General features: G+C 37.0%; 2 protein-coding genes and 1 long non-coding RNA gene across 4 annotated transcripts in view; 2 read left to right on the top strand and 1 right to left on the bottom strand.

Moving 5' to 3' along the window:
- The window catches only part of LOC143913567 (uncharacterized), a 781,442-nt gene that overhangs the window by 394,195 nt on the left and 369,678 nt on the right, over positions 1-17,569 (top strand). The window lies entirely within an intron of this gene.
- The window catches only part of LOC143913589 (uncharacterized), a 459,558-nt gene that overhangs the window by 274,537 nt on the left and 167,452 nt on the right, over positions 1-17,569 (top strand). The gene's annotated exons all lie outside the window — the stretch shown is intronic.
- The window catches only part of p130CAS (Serine_rich_CAS and FAT-like_CAS_C domain-containing protein p130CAS), a 62,227-nt gene continuing 51,287 nt past the window's right edge, over positions 6,630-17,569 (bottom strand). Inside the window, exons 2-6 of the mRNA XM_077433326.1 lie at positions 13,230-13,373; positions 12,547-12,723; positions 10,554-11,070; positions 10,222-10,374; positions 6,630-10,143 (exon numbers count right to left, since the gene is read on the bottom strand). Of these exons, the coding sequence (XP_077289452.1) occupies positions 9,281-10,143; positions 10,222-10,374; positions 10,554-11,070; positions 12,547-12,723; positions 13,230-13,373 (1,854 nt within the window). The 3' untranslated portion in view covers positions 6,630-9,280. The remainder of the gene's footprint in view (positions 10,144-10,221; positions 10,375-10,553; positions 11,071-12,546; positions 12,724-13,229; positions 13,374-17,569) is intronic.

Raw genomic sequence — 17,569 nt, 5'->3', positions numbered from 1 at the left:
CACGAGCTATACATTTTTACGCTATGAAAACTTTTACATGTAAATTTTTAGTGATTTTCCTTAATTCCTTTAATTTTTATATTTTGAAAATCACTATTATTTTTATTACTGACAACTTTATACGTTCGCAAGAATATTTGATCTTCCTAAAATCGTTAATTCGGAGTCGGGGTCGAAGCATCAGGTCAAAGTCATAGTCGGAGTCGGTAAATTTTAAAACGACTGCCCTGGTTTTAAGTTATAATAAATATCCCGGTCCTAAAATATAATCGCTATTTTATCAATAAGTGAAATAATTGAATAAATGAAACGCAATCAATATTTTTTGAATTCTTTATATTAACGTATTATAAACTTATTTTCAATTACATTATTTATTTATTTATTTATTTAATAGTTTTGGACCATTGTGGCATTACAGGAAGAACCTAATGCGCCACAATGGCCTACATTTGAAAAAGATATAAAAACATGATATAAAAACAAGTAAACTGTAAATAAAGGAAAAAAGCAAAAGCAGAAAACATGGTAAAATAAAATAATAAAAAAAAAGTAACAAAAGGAAAATAATACATCATTCAGAGAGAAAAAAAAATAGCAAAAGTGTAAAAATTAAAAATAAAATCCATAAATCCCATTCTTTGTTTACACTGAGCAAAATTAAAAAAATAGTATATAAAAATGTACAAAGGAGAAAGAAAAAATAAAATAAAATAAAACAAAATATGAATAAAAAATAAAATCACAGCGAGGCCCAAATGGAAGAGAGTAGATTAAGATTCCACACATTCATCACATTCAAATTAAGAAAGTAATGATGAGCGCAGGTTACCAGATAAATATGTTAAGATAACATCCGATAATCTACGCTCCCCAAGGTGGAAAATATCACATTCAGGGACAGCAGCAACGATTTCATTGAGAAGTCGAATAGCTCTTGGAATAGGAGCCATTCGAAAAAGAACTGTGCGAGCAGCAGGTACAACCATTAAATGATGATGTCTACCACGCACATAATTATTAGGGACATAAAGTCCCAACTGTTCCAGCAACAACGGGCATGACGTATTACCACGCAATAGCTGGAGAACGAAACGAATTAACGAGAAGTTTCTCCGAAGTTCAAGGTAATTATACCCAAGCATGCCCAAAAGGAAAGGAGTAGGATAGAGATATGGGTAGTACCCATACTCTTTCTTATAAAGAAAACGAAGAAATGCTTTTTGCACTTTTTCTATAATAAGAGAGTAGTTTGCTTCATGCGGATTCCACACAATTGCATTATACTCTAGCTTACTTCTAACAAGCGAGTTGAAAAGCAAGCGAGAAGAAAAGGGGTTGGAGAATAATCTAGCATATCTCAAGACAAATCCAAGTCGACGAAAGGAAACGTCAGCGATTGTCTTGATGTGGTTGTGAAAGGTGAATTGAGGATCAAAAGTGATACCCAAGTCGACCATTGATTCCACGCGCTTCAACAATACGGATCCAATGGAATATCCGTGACAATAGAGCGAATTTGCACGTCCATAACTCATAATAGCACATTTACTAGTATTCAGTTCAAGCCCTAAACTGGAACTGAACTCTAAAACAGCGTTAATATCAGCTTGAAGGAGAGAGGCTTGCCTCTCATCCTTAACAGCAAAGAATAGTTCAACGTCGTCAGCAAACAAGAGACATGAAGCATTGCGTAGTACTTTTGGGAGGTTATTAATGACTATTGTAAATAGTAAAGGGCTTAAGGTGGACCCCTGAGTTACACCAGATCGCGTAAAAAATGAAGGAGATTCATAAATACCATATCTAACAAATTGCTTCCTATCACTAAGATAAGAAGCAAAGAGTTTAAGAAGACGTGGAGAAAAGCCCACTTCAGCTAATCTGATCATAAGAGCGTCATTGTTGACAAGATCAAATGCTTTTCGAAAATCAAAGTAGGCTACATCAACTTGTTGTCCACGGTCAACTTTAGACATGGTATAATATGAAAAGCAGGCAAGATTAGTGGTAGTGGAACGACATGGTGAAAAACCATGCTGCTCATCACACAACAATCTTTTGAACTGCAAAAGAATCAAACGGTGAAGGGTATTATCGAAAATTTTGGGAATAGCCGAGATGATAGCAATAGGTCTGTAATTTTCAACCTCATTTTTAGAGCCACTTTTATGAATGGGAATGACTCTAGATAATTTCTATTTTTCAGGATAATTACCAGAACCCAGAATAAGGTTAAAAATAAACTGAAGAGGCTCTAAGAGCGAATTACAGCATGCCTTTAATACGTCAGGGGGCACACCGTCAGGCCCAACAGACCCCTTCAGCTTCAAAATTGCTATCCTAACATCTCCAAGCGAGACCCGCGGAATGTCTATAACAACACCTTCAGTACCAATTTGGGAAGCCAAATTAGCATCAAGGGATGGTGATCTCTGATCAAATACAGAGCTAAAAAAAACTAGCAAAAGCTTTAGCGATCTCAGGACCGACACAACTTTTATTATTAAATGAGAACGAATGCTCAAGGCCATGTGAAATATGCTTACTCTTAATAAATCTGAAAAAGTGGTGAGGATTACTTGCGATAGCACTCTCCATCTCTTTGAGATAGAGGGTATAACGCTCACTCACACCACGTTTCACGATCTTCCTAAGAATCCGAAATTTCTCATAGTCACGAAATGATTGGCTACGTTTCCATCTTCTATGAGACAACCATTTTGCACGAACATCAGTTATAAGTTTGGACCCAAACCACGGTGGAAAAACCCGACGATGTAGTTCTAAATTAGGATAACTGATGAACCGAGGAACATAACTGTCAAAAATATTATATAGTGTGTTATACAAAAATTCAACAGCATCACCAGTATTCATGAGGTACATTTGGCGCCAGTCCATAGAACGAACCTCATTATAAACCAATTCAGAATCAACGCGAGCAAAATTCCATCGTGATGAAGGAACCCCAACAGATGAACAAGCTGAAACAGGTCTCACAGAAGACAAAAACAGAAGCTCAATTTGTAATGCATCATGATATAGGTCCTCAGGGATGATCGCAGTTCCTTTTGGGCATAGGATCATCGTTGCTGACACATTGGATTCATTCACCAACATAATATCAAGCTTACTTGGACTAATGGGTGAACCAACCTGTACTAGGTCGCAATAGGAAATTACAAAATTAAATTTATTGCGGACATGAATATTGGCACTAGGCATATTAAAATCACCCATTATTAATAATATGTCACGTTCATTTATGAAATCACGTACATTCATCATATTTGCAAACAATAACTCATATACATCGTCTTTCGCAGCGGGCGGAATGTAAACAACACAAATAAAAACTCTCGCAAATACAAAATCAACTCTCACCCATAAGTCCTCGCCAGAAGGAGTTTCAAAGTTCTTCAACCTGACAGACCGCAACCAGACACGAGAAGCAAATAAAACACTCCCACCACGTCGTTGCTCTCTGTCCCGACGATGCACTGTCCACGAAGAATCAAAGAACTCCGAATTAAAAAATGATGGCGTTAACCATGTTTCAGTTAACGCCACCAAATCATCAACAATAGAATAAATCGCCGTATTAAACGCGGCCACCTTGGTCCTGAGACCGCGTACGTTTTGGTAGTAGATTGTTATTTTTCGATCTCTCAGTCTGGCGCGTGAGTCTTTTTGGAACAAGAAATGACTGATTTGAAGTCGCAAGACTTGCCAGCGGAGATAAAACGGAAGAAGAAGAAGAAGGCAATACGGTCACTCTAGAATCACGACACTGAGGAACAGATGAAATAGTCGATGATGCGACAGTAGACATAGTTGTATCACTACTCTTAGCATTTGTAGTCGAAAGAGTATTAACAGTTGGTGTCATGCTCCCAGCAGCTCCGGAACAAACATCAGCAAACGTAACGTTTGGAGATACAGCAATCGATGGATTAAGTTGAGAAACAGACGGAGAGGAGGTAGTGGTACTAGTAGTGGAAGTAGAGTTAATATTACTCTTAGTATTATTTCTCCAGTCCCTAAATCTGCCGAAGTGGACCCCAGCAGGCCAAGAATCAGCAGAAAAAAGCAGGCCAGCCACAGAAGCAGGGGCAGAGATCTTAAAAGATCCATAGTCTCCACGTGCTTTTAGTGATAACACCTCTATGTCATCCACGCCTCCACAGATGGCTCGAACATGAGTTCGTACAGCATCGCAGGAAGTACCCAAGGAGAGCTTCCATACATGAATGTGGATGAGTCTTCTAGCTGCAGTGATACTACCGGAAACAGCCGTCCCAACTTCAAAATTCCGCCGATGAAGTGGTAGTTGCTTATTCGATGGTGTGGCAGCCAAAAGTCCGGATACAGACTTTCCACCGTCCCGAGACAGGGATAAGCGGCGCATATTGACTCTAGGTGCAGAGGGGACAAAAGGAGGATTGGTAGCACCATCAGATTTGCGTCCCTTCCTCTTCCTCTTCTTCTGACTGGAGCGACCGTTCACCGTAGCTGCATTAGCAACAGGGGAAACAGAAAGATGAGGGGCATCACCTCTTGAGGCTGAACTTTGAAGTAACAACTCCAAAGCAGCAAATCTCTTTTCGATACGGTTTATCGCATCGAAAAAAAGATCGCGCCACATGCGACAACAATCGCCCATCACGTAAACGCAACAATACGTATATCGTTCGCAGTACAACGGCGTACACCTTTAGATACGAAATACAATGTTGATACGGACGCTGCGATGTAACAAGAGCTCCTCCTAGCTCCTTGTTGTTATTCCTGGCTTCTATTAGTGGCTTCTATTATTATCACAAACTCGCCCAATTTAATTACGAAACATGCTTAATAAAATGAAAATATGAAACGTACTGACAATTTAACAATTTTTACAATAAACATGAGCGAGTCGGTGAATAGTTGATTTGTATTTCGCATCAAATACAAGAGCTTTCTATAATCCGTGCTAATGATTAAAATACCTTTTATGTTTATCGTAAAGTGTGTATATAAATGAGTAATTAAATTTGTTGGATGCATATCGGAGTAGATGTAGTAAAATACACAACCCTCCATCATAGGAATGGGACATACATATATATTATACATATTAAATTATTTGATGTGAAAGTAAAAAGTCAAACCGGGACACCCACCCCCTTCCAAAAAAAAATCAGATCTTTAACTTTTCTATAGATATATTTTCAATCGAAGTGATAATATTAAGAATATCTAAAATCGATTTTTTTTCCCTTTTATTTTTAATATATGTAAATGAAAAGTGTCACAATTACAATCAAGAAACCAAAGATAGACTTCACTGAGAGGATTAGTGAAAAAATTTAATAGGGTTTTTGGTGCTTTTTCTTCAGCTAAAAAAAGGCTTTTAATGCTTCAAATAGCTTTAGAGTGCGTTCTATTGCAGGTAATAGTGATAGCCACCTAGTTTTTGATTGTGAGAGTAGATTTTTATATTCAATATTAACAAAATCACAGAAATCTTTTGACAGTGTCTATTCCGCGTCTGAGTGTGAGAAAATTATCGATTCAAGATAAATTGATTGATGCCTGATACACATTTTTTGTCTCCCTTCTACACATATGTAGTTCTCCAGAAAGTATAACACAGAGACAAATAGTTCATTGTTGAATATTACTGCAGTGTATACCAAACTGTCTGATCCAGACATCGACTTTTAGTTTATAGTTTATGTTAATTCAGAGTTAAAAACTTCTTTAGGAATTTAAAAAGTAGTGAACTGGGACATCATCGGGCGTCCCGAGAGGTTTGTTCGAGACACCGGGACACGAGACTTAAAAACTGGTGACAATCCCGATTCATCGGAACGCCTGACAACCAGTGGTTTCACCCCAATTTTGGAACAACGGGTTTCCAAATTTGACACCACTGGCTATACTTGACTCATTGCTAATCACAATCATCGCCACCTTTCTCATTTGTAGGTTGAGAAAGAGGACAAGCTTTCCAGATATGGTAAGCCTTTATGTACATACAGTCAAGAGTTCTCGTTCTCCGACGAAAGGGTCTCTTAGACTGTATTCGTTGGGGGGGGGGGGGGGCTTTATGGGTGAGGGATTTATGGGACGAATTCTTTGACCTTTTAGAATGGCAAGCCTTCCGTATATCAACAATCTGGAATTGCTTGCTTTGAACACTAATGGTTTTTATATGAAATTGATAATAGTGCCCCCACATGTAGCCTATCTCTAGTTATAATACACCAATAACCCTTTGTGTCGTAATGATGAAATGTAAAAAACGACAAAGATGTAAGGAAAAAAACAAATTTATTTTACATACAATAATCATGATTTATTATTACACATTTTTCTGTATAAAAATTTGCAAAAAACAAACATTTTAATCTTCAGTGAAACAAAGTTTTCTTTGATGATAACTATATCAACACAACAAATATATAAACTATAAATACATTATATAATAATATGCATATGTATAACATATATTTATATTTACAAAACCTTTTGTAATAAGTACACGTACATGTCTATATTAATATTATATTATACAATCTAAAAACTAACAAAATTGCATATTAAATCATTCGTTTTGTTTTTTTTTTTTTTTAGTTAAGTCTGTTTTGGGTCTGTCATAAGTTTCTAGGAACATTTACTTTATATTATTATTATTTACAACTAAAAATAAGGCCTTCAATTTATGGTTGATTCTATCAATTTATTATTCTTTTTATAAATAAGGCTGATCCTTTCCTAAATTTGGTATAGAAGACTCAACAACTTGAATGTTTATTACTTTATAAATAAATGTACATATGTATCTACATATGTATAATATAAATCATTCATTGATAAGAAAGCATATAATATACAAATCTAATATTGAAAAGACAATTATTATTGTATATTTTATCAGTACATACAATTCGTATATGTATATATACGTATTTACATATTTCAAAGTATCCAATGATATTTTTTTGATGAAAACATACATGGATACAAAAAACAAAAACAAACTTATGAGTACAAAAAGCATAAAAAGCAAATAAACGATATACTTCAACGATGGAATACACGGCTTTTTACAAAATTCGGCAGTCGGACAAAGCTTTCTGAAAAAGGTACAATAGTGTTTTATAAATATTGTTTTAAATGACAGTTTTGATCGTCCCACACCACACCACGGCTGAAAAAGCACAAATGGATGAATTTTGCATGAATAAGCATATCAAACAACATCGTACCCTTAAAAGGGCTCGTTGAAGCATTTCCGTTTTCATATAAACAAAACTAATGATTCAATCTATTTTATCGGGTATTTTCGAGCTCGATCAGTAATAATAAAAATGAAAATGAAACCTCATTTTGGAGATTATTATATGTATGTACATTAGTTCTTCAATTATATTTTTTTGTTATAGCTATTACAATATACTTACATACACGTAATAACTTGAGCAAAATATTATTGAAAGTTTGAGCAGGTGATATATTCAGTACAAAATATATTAACAGGTATCTTCTACATAAACTTGGTGAATTTTTATGAGAAAGAAATAAGTTAATCACAGCCAATAACACTGATGCAGTAAAAATTTCCACACAAATAATATAAGCAACGACACAATAAGCAAATTTACAGTGTAAAATTAATATAAATAAATAATAAATTATAAGCAGCAATGTAAAAATTGGTGTTTTATGTTTCGGTTATAATTCTTAATGCTATTTACTCATTGTTTACAATAGCTATCTACACTGGTTCTGACCGCGAAAAGTTTTTAAGGAATTTATTAAGCAGCATCGTCTCCGATAACATATTTTTCTAGTTCGTAAATACTGTTTACAACCTCAATCTTCAATGGGAGTATGCTCCAAATTCAGCAGATGAAATTATTGTCCCCATTAACGAAGAGGAAATGAAGAATAAAATATTAGGGGAGGAAATACCACGAAAAAGTCTGTAATGTAACATATGTGAGTATAAATTACAAAAAAAATATATTTACAATATTGGAAGAAAGATGATGACATCTATAAACAGAAACTTAATAAACATGTTGGAGACGAATGCTTTTGGTATCATAGAAACGAATATCTTTATATTGAATGAGTTGACGTCTAAACATCTTTGCACACTTCGTATTTTTAGGTACTACATTCATATGTAGGTTAATAGGTAGTTCGTATTAGTAAGTATAAATGTGTTGGAAACAAATATGTACACATCAAAAACTATTAAGAATTGATAATTGTAAAAAACTTATATGTACATTGGATAAATGGATAGACAACAAGGGGAGAAAAGTGCACCTTTATCCAGGGCGAATTTTAAAACAAAAACACTGTACATACACTGAGAAGTTGATAATACGGATAAAAGTGACTGGAAAAAGGTCTTATGCACAGAAAAGAAGACGACAACTATTAAAAGCTGTTTTACAATTTGCTTCAGCGGTCAGCACCAACCTACATACACTACATAACGTTTATATTCTTTGACCAACGTTTATCAAGAATGCCCAAAGCTCATTCTACACACCTACTCGAAGAAAATATATATAGTTGCATGATTTGTAAATTTTTATCCACGCTTACATACATACGTATTATATATTACATATGTACTTTGTTTCATTTACCATTCGCTTTCACTCTTGGTCCAAATTTACACAATATCAAGTTTTTTGTTAAATTATAATGTCCATAAGAAACATTATAAGTAATACTCGACGCAATCCCAAAAAGCCTGAAAACTGACATGGCGATACCGTTCCCTGGTTTGGACTCTCAGTCATCATACGGATTATTTAGATCAACTCCATTCCTCAAATTGAGTTATCGAAAATAAAGTTATTCCTCAGTATACATAAGGTCCTCAGCAATTCTCAATAATAAATCAATTATTCTTATATGTTCTTCTCGAGAACATTGGAGAAACAAGGAGCTTGTGGTAGACTCAGATACCGAGATTACATTATACCAGATGCATAAATAAGGACTGAAAGAGTCACCGATACGTAGTTTATGTAACTATGTAACTCATTTAGGCGTCAGCTGGAGGTACGAGGGACTTCCATGAAGTTGCACATAAAGCAGTTAACTGCCATACTAAAATTGCAATGCCGTACGTTGAAAGTCGACAATGTCGTCATAAATGAAATTGAATATAGCAGTGAGCACTCGAGACGAACATAGTAGGAAACAACTACATATATATTTGGTGTCGACACTTTAACAGAATCCTAACCTAATCCATCCAATGGCATTACGGTTGACTTGCGGCTAATATTAAACAATGTTTTAAATCCCTAGCCAAATGCGATATGTCCACAACGCTGTCGACCATACTCTGAACGGCTGCAACACTTGGATATTGCAAACCAGCATTTTTAGTGTTGACGACAGTTATCGCCAGTCCGTCAGACAGAGCGTTGGAACATTTCAACACTTTAGCTTTAACGTCGTCGTTTTCTATGTTTTTATAAACGGTATCACCCATATAGACCAATCTGTGCGTACTCAGAACTACAAATTTACCGTGGGCTAGGAAAATCTTAGGCGGTTGATTCTTTTCCACCGTCTGCAAGAAAGCGTCGATGGCGTTAGTCAAGTATTTGAAGTACGTGATCGTCTGTACAGCGTAGAATGTAATAAGCTGTTTATCATCAGCACCTAAATTGTATGGCTTTAACTTAATATCAGCCGAACTCGAATCGGCGTCTCTTATTACCTTATCGAACGACTTTTTCAAATCGACCGGCAATTCGTCACGAATCTCCGAATGTTTCTTGTCGACGCTCGTCCTTGATTCCAATTTTACGTAGTCATACTCTTCCACCCATTCCCCTCTATTGTTATTGACTTTATTTCTTTTGAACAGTAGAGTGGAATTGCCTTGGATGAACGACGTCGTCTGTCGAACGTCTTCGGTTAATGTTCGAGCACAGGCTATGAGTTGATCTAAGCTATCGGGAGTAATATTAGACGATATAACACCGTCAGCATCGTCGGTCCGACACAACTGATCCACCGACCAGTTTATGGAGTCTAAATTCATCGTAACTTCGTTGACTAATCGGTCTGCGTCTCGTAGGGCTTTGACGAGTGGTCGTAATTTGATAACTAAACCTGAAATTGTACAGAGTGTTGTTTTAGTATTCGAGTAAAGGTCGTTGTGAAGATGGTGGATGTGTTTTTTAAAATTACTTTTGTCGTGAGCACCAGCTGCGTTGCCCAAGCTTCCTTCGGCGAACTCGGCCAGGTCGTGAAGTGCTGCACGTAGACGCAAAGCTGCAAGCCGTACATCTAATATTTCTGGTGATAGAGCAGTGTGACTGCGCCATCCAGGTCTGACGAAACCTGAAAAATAAATTTGATATTATAAATTTAGAGGTTTTGGTAATAATAAAATTGTCTCGGAATCCTTTCGGTAGAAAGGTTTATTTGTATAAAATTTGATACTATGAAAGGAATGATCATTATATTATTAGTCTTAATATTAAGCCCATCAAAGAATATTTTCATATAAATTCCATTACCTAAAAGTTTTGATATTGCACTGGTGGCTTCGCATTGCAGCCTTTCGAGCATCTCCAGAGCTTTGCCCCACTCCATCGGTAACTCTTTAGGTTGTGGATTAGATGGCGGTATATCATAGATTTGATTATTTTGCTGTGAGTGGAATTGATTCGTATAGCCTCTCGACTTGGGAACGTCGTAGTCAGGCATGTTGGCTATGGAAGACCGGTTGCTTGAAGACATGGAGTCTATCGTCAGCGAGCTGGCACTGCTTGACGGAGTTAGCTGCTGTTGATGGAGCAGGATGTTGACTGGTGTTCGGGGCACGTCGTACCAATCGTTTGAGTCTTTGGTGATGGGCGATCCTCGAGACCAGTTACGAGGAGTGTCATAGTTGATGGGCACTGGAGGTCTCGGCACGTCGTACGTATCCCCAGATTCTAGCAGATGAGGTGGACAGCCTCCAGGGGAAACGCTGCACAAGGATTGAGGCTGCTCATATAAGTACACATCTCCAACTCGATGTGGTAGTTGAACCTGGAACAGTTTTAAATACAATCAGTCGAAAGTTCAGAAACAATAGTAGTATTGACATTTTTTTTGCAAACTTTGTATAAAAATTTAAATAATAATTGTACAACTACAGGTTTATGCAATATTTGTCAAGTTTATCACCATTAAGGTTATAAGGTTATCGGTCGGATATAAATAAATGTAATGAATAAAAATATCGATTCAGAAATAATATGTCATTCAGTTACATTGTAAGTTTATGAATCTATTTTAAATGAAAATTGGGTTAAGTTAGTTGTGAAATACATATTTTACGTTAATAATTATTACAATGACTTGAACAATATGGATATCTATGTGCTTTCACTATTGAAGTAATGGGTACAAATTTATTACATATATTTTCAAACTTCAAACTCACAAAGTAAACAATTCATATAAAACAATGTAAATTATTAAACAAAATATTTTAAATTATTATTAAATAATATATAATTAGCCAGCTGTATAGCATAGTGCTTGCGTTAATGCTAATAACCGATAGGTTCCCGGGTTCAAGATCTGGGTTGACCTTGATTGAAAAGAATTTATCTGGAAGTGTTTCTGTAGTACTTCTAGTCAGACTTGGATATTTGTGACTCTATTTGTGTTTCCTATCATAGTATGCCAATTTATCTGATTTCATTGCTGCAACGGCTCGTCATCAAATTGGCAAAACCATCTTACTATTTGAATATGATTTTATTTTATTTTACATAGATATAATATATACCAGGAAGGCCCAACAGGTAAACCCCAATGTGTCAATAAAATGTATAATCTATAAATGCATGTATATGTTATGTACAAGTTTAATACCACAGGTGTCGCTCAGAGGCAACCCGTAATGGCATCATGAGGAAATATAAAGAATAAAAAAACAATTATAAATGAGATGAGATTTAACTAACAATTATGTCTCACAATCAGCTGTCGATTTGATGCAGTTTTGGTACTATTTTTCGATTGATTTTATTGGAAAAGTAGCCAATAAAGCTCGGGTTTGATTTATCTAGTATATAATTTCGAAAGAGACTGCATGTACATATGTAAGTTTTTATTCGTAGAATCGAGAAAAAACCTGTATATATATTGTTTGCTATTAATATTTCCTCTTGGAAAATAGTGCCATCTATTGAAAATTAATTTTTCTATTGCTGTTTTATATTGTTTATATGTAGGTAGGTAGTTTTTACTTATAATATATCCGATGAAATTTTCATCGGGTCTATCGCTAGTATATTATATTTAAAACCTGCCCAATAGATAGTTGTGGGTATGTTAGATGTTGAGATTGCAAATATATATGCATGTAAGTTGGCTTTGTTTACATTTGTTTCTAGATACAATGTCAGGTTTAGGGGTTGCAGTATCGATTGGGATGGGGCGCGTCCCCTCTCCTCCCCCACATAGGGGTACCTGGTATTGTTCTAGGACTATGTCAGTCTAAACTCTTAATACCTTAGTGGGCTGGAACTTCCAAGAACGCCGTCTGGCATGGTTGGGGTGACCAGGGGCAGATGGGGGCGCAGGACTGGGGGCACAGCTCGGCGTCGGTGTCAAGGGGGGCGACGGGGGCACACCACCCGTGTCGTAAACGCCAGCCAATAGTCGAAGTCGATTTCCAGGACAAATACCCTGAAAAATACAGAAATATTCATATCACAGGTCATTCTATTTATAAAGGCCCACCCCCACTATACGAAGAAAAGCTCGCACTAGAATCGTGTACTATTCGATCGAGTAGAAGGGGTAGGCCTTTAAAACAATGTTGTATTAATTGATTTAATCAATCATGCACACTCGTTTAACAGATGGATCGTTTAACAGACGACATCTGTGATCAAACGATTAACAGTCACAGAGACATCTATGGACAAATTTTTGCAGCATTTTCTAATCAGCGAAAATCGAGATGCTGAATAGCTCGAATTTTTGCGAAAGGGTTTTAAGCCAGTGTTGCCAATTTGTTGAAACCGTTTCAATGAAATCAGATCAATTTGCAAACTCTGATAGGAAACGATCGACCTGGCAGTATACGGGATAGAACCCGTGACCACACAATTGAAAGTATAACCATTGATATATGCTTCTGGTTAAAATAATTTTAATTGAAGAAAAGGGAAATTTCGAATTTAAGCTACCTGTCTTCCACGCAAAGAGCACAGCCACCAACCCTCACTGCCTCCAGTATTTTGCTCCAAGACAGTCAGAAGGTCACCTCGTCTGAAGGCCAGCTCGTCTGGAGACTCTGCCAAGTTGTCGAAGAGCGCTCGGGCTACGCAATTCTGAAATTAAACAATGAAAAGGGTCAATGCCTACTAGTACAGAGGTTATAAACCAGAAGTCCATGGACCCATTGGTTAGTAGTTGGAAATGTGATCAGTGATCCTATGTGATCAGTAAAGAGCGGATAGAGAGCGTGCTTTTTCCAGGAATCACGGCATTTTGGGTCTATTCACAAAGCCAGAGTGCAATAAAAAAAGGTTCGGCGAACCTTTAACAAAGGTTCATCATAAAAATGAACAATGCACAACGAACAATAAACAAAGAACGGCACGCTTCCGGTCCGACCTCTAGTGATCAGTGGTTGGAAAAAAAACGTATAATCTTTATTTCAACAAACTTCAAACTTTAATCTAGCATTCCATTAGAACCACACTTGTAGATACAAAAACTCATGTCCCCTTATCAAATAACACAGTTTAGGGCGAAAACACACAGCAAGGAACGTGGCACTTGGTTTATTTTTTAGATACTTTTAAACATGCGAAAAAAATGTGACATGCCTAGCACATATTCATGGCACGCCCAGCACACACCGTTCCAAAATCATCCCCTGGAGTGTTTTTGACAGTGGTCGATAACGGTGTATCCCATATTTGAAGAAATGTAGGAGAATCCCCACAGCGGGGAGCCAAGCACACGACGTGCCGTTTTTTCCTGTGTGATTTCGCCTTTAATTTTTTATACGATACAAGCAAATCTGAGGAGTTCGTAAGCTGATACAGGGATACATAGCACGAAAAAGGTTAAGAATCGCCTTTTTATTTCCACCACGTTCATATAAAATCCTAAGACATACAGAATGTCGATAGTTTTAATCGCGCACGAACGAACTCTCTCGAGAGACCTTCGAAGTTTCACTTCGCCCTTCTAGAGTTTCGTCGACTCGCAACTTTCTTTTTCGCCAATCGCGAGTTGCACATTCGCCGCCTCGAACAATTACATATTTAAATAACGTGTTCACATTTTTGCACGGGGAACTTACATAAGACACCATCATCCGGATGCTGCGCGGTGAGATCACGAGGTGTGAGGTTTCGAACGTGATGAGTCACAAGGAGATTGGGACCACAGGCCCAAGCGGCGACCTTCCGAGGCCGCTTGGTAGCCTCAGGACATTGACTGTCTGGCCACAACCCAGCAAATACACGAAAACGAGTAAAAGCACCCAGCAGCAAGTGCATCAGACGATAAATTGCTAAATGTGAAGACATCGCTTAGCAAAAACTGCAGTATCTGGCGAACGCATCTGGATCTTCAGCGGATATGCACTTTGGAGCATTGCGATTCATAAACTCTTGGGTTGAGTCACAGTTTGACGCACTACACTCACAACAACTCGTAATGCTTTTCTGAGAATTTATCGCCATAGAACAATTTCACTTTGACGCGTATTGTTCTTTTTATATCAATGGGAATGTGATAAGTGGGCTCAATCGCATTCCCAACTTGGAATTTTGTTTGATCTCCTTGCAGAGATCAAAATGTTCAGGTTGTGACCTTTGTAAACTTATATAAAATGATTCATTTTCTTTATCATCCTTTTGCCAGGTTCAGAGCTACCTAATTTGGTAAACTATCTTAGGGCCGGGCCGCACCGTGCGACTTGCGAGCGACTTGGTTGAGGGCGACCAGACCAATGCATGCAGGTTTGATGGGACATGCCACACCCGTCAACTTGTTTGTCGCACACATTTCCATACATTTTTTCGTGTCGCGCAACTAGTCGGCCGACAAAGTTGCACGGTGCGGCCCGGCCCTAAGAGTACTCCAACTTGGACCAATTTGGCTGAGAGCTCGGAGCTCTGGATTGAAGGTCAATCATACACAAAAGCCTGAGCAATTCCGACCAAATGTGTTTGTTTATGAAAGGTTTGGAGTTCTTTGGATGTTTTATCCGTCTGAGTAACGCCGGGCGAAGTCCGTGATTGCTACACGAGTTAGTCTATATTATTATGGTGTTTATAGTATTATTACTTACCGTATTATACATACATATATACCTATAAATTTGATGCCTTAAAAGTTAGACTTCGGATATATGGGATATATTTGGGACTTGGTTCTAAAATTATCATCAGCGTTTCCATATCGGCTTTAGCTTTGTATATAATATTAATATCAGCAATATACTCGTACATGTACGTACTCAAGGCGCATACAAGTTTCAATTAATCTTCCGTGGCGGTTTTTCAGATATTAGCAAAGTATCTGATGATATACATCGGCAGTATCTAAAGCCTTTTGTTCCAACAAGATACAATCGATTGGTTAATGCTATTTAAAGTGGTCGCTTTCTTTCAAGGACTCAAAATATTGTTTAACCTTTTCCACTTTGGTTTTTTCCCCAAAACCAACCAGCAGATCTAGTTAAAAAATTAAACGTATATTGAAATATTACAAGCTTAATACATTTTTAACAATGAGCCTTTATGTACGTGCAGATACACATAGTTTTGCATAAGTAAAAAAAAACCACTAGCACGCTTAATCAATGCCATCGCGATCCTTGGCAAAACTCATCCCATGGAGTGTTTTCGCTAATACTTAACTTTGTATTGACATGACGGTGATCGATAACGGTGTTTCTCATATTTGAAGAAATGTAGGAGAAACTTGTCGAAATAATAAGATCAATAATAATAACAATGGCATGAAGACACTATCGCAGCTTGGCGTGCCATGCCGTACTTTTGAGTGTGTTCTTACCATTGTGATTTTTTTATGTGATGTTCTATTGAACAATTTTTTTTTTGTTTGATAAAATATTGCTGAAAATTGAGATTTATTTATTTAGTCTCCCGACGAAAGCGACGAATTTCGTAGTCATAAACCCGACTAAAAATCTTTTCATCAGAGCCCACCTTGGGTTCTCTGGCAAAATGCTTGATATGAAAGCATTTCTATTAATAATAATGATTTTTCAATGTTGTGACTTTTGAGCCGATACTTAGTTAGTTGAGCAAATTGGCTCCTTTTAAAAGTTGACCGTTTGACAGTTGGCCGATCTCGGTCGTTGATGTGCATCCGCTTGAGCAACGGAAACAAACACCCTAAAACACACCCTCTTCCACTGGCATTAGCTCGCTGCGTCGCAGGGGATTTTGTCTGAGGGTGAAGTGAAAGGGATGCTGTGATGCGATACGCATCGCGCGTTTATTTTCAGTTAACTTCTTGCCGATCGATCAACGAACATCACCGCTTACTCCTTATCAAGATCGAGGGGCTGGCTCGTGTGCACGTCTTCGAGCCAATCTTTTCATACCCACTTTCTCCCCCTAATATAGCATATGCAGATATTATCCCTTAGTGAATTTACATTTCATACACATGAATATCTCCGTTTGAATATATCCATCTTTTAATTTTACGTCAAACATCATGTTCGACCATAAAAAGTGCTGTTACATGAGAAATAAAAATGCCTGTTAATGTAGGGTTGCCATACGTCCCAGTTTACGGGGACATGTCCCCGTTTTGAGGCTTGCATCCCAGTGTCCTCTTCAGAAGGATATTTGTCCCAGTTTTCCATATATATTATTTAAAAATATATCTTTCCGATAATATATAATTAAGTGGGTTTGTACAATGGTAACACACGGCTAGTGGCTATATTTGTGAAGAATGTTTTTTTAAAAATAATAAAGAAAAAGAAAGAAAAACTAACCTACTGAAATTGTGCCAATACCTGTACGCTATCCCAGCACATAATGCACACGTTGAGCGTGTATTTTCATTAATTAATACTCAGTGGACAGATGAACGCTTTAAGCAAATAAGCTTTCAATTGACACAGTAGAAAGCATAATTCAGTGAGTTTTCAATTATAAAATTCCATGCATCGAATTTTATAATTATGTAAAAGGGAAAAAGGAACTCCTTCAAAAAGCGAAAAAGACAGAAAAGTATGATTGGGCAACGAAGAGCAATGAAGATCAAGTTCAAGAAGTTGGGGAAGAGTGAAGACAAGAGAGAATGAGTAAAATAAAATAAAATTAAACGTGATTCAATTTCTTATAATTAAATTATCAAAAAATATAATAAATTATTTTTATTGAGGAGGGGGGGGGGGGCGTCCCCGTCTATGATCCGACAATTATGGCAACCCTATGTTAATGGTCAAATAAAAACCGTTTTCAACTATTTTATGTAATTAAAGGCCCGTTTCTATTCGTATTGCATAATAAATATTCAATTA

Source organism: Arctopsyche grandis, chromosome 6, assembly GCF_051622035.1.
Source record: "Arctopsyche grandis isolate Sample6627 chromosome 6, ASM5162203v2, whole genome shotgun sequence".
In the NCBI taxonomy this organism is placed as follows: domain Eukaryota; kingdom Metazoa; phylum Arthropoda; class Insecta; order Trichoptera; family Hydropsychidae; genus Arctopsyche; species Arctopsyche grandis.
The sequence above is the reverse complement of the archived record's forward strand: the minus strand, read 5'-3'. Positions and strand labels throughout refer to the sequence as shown.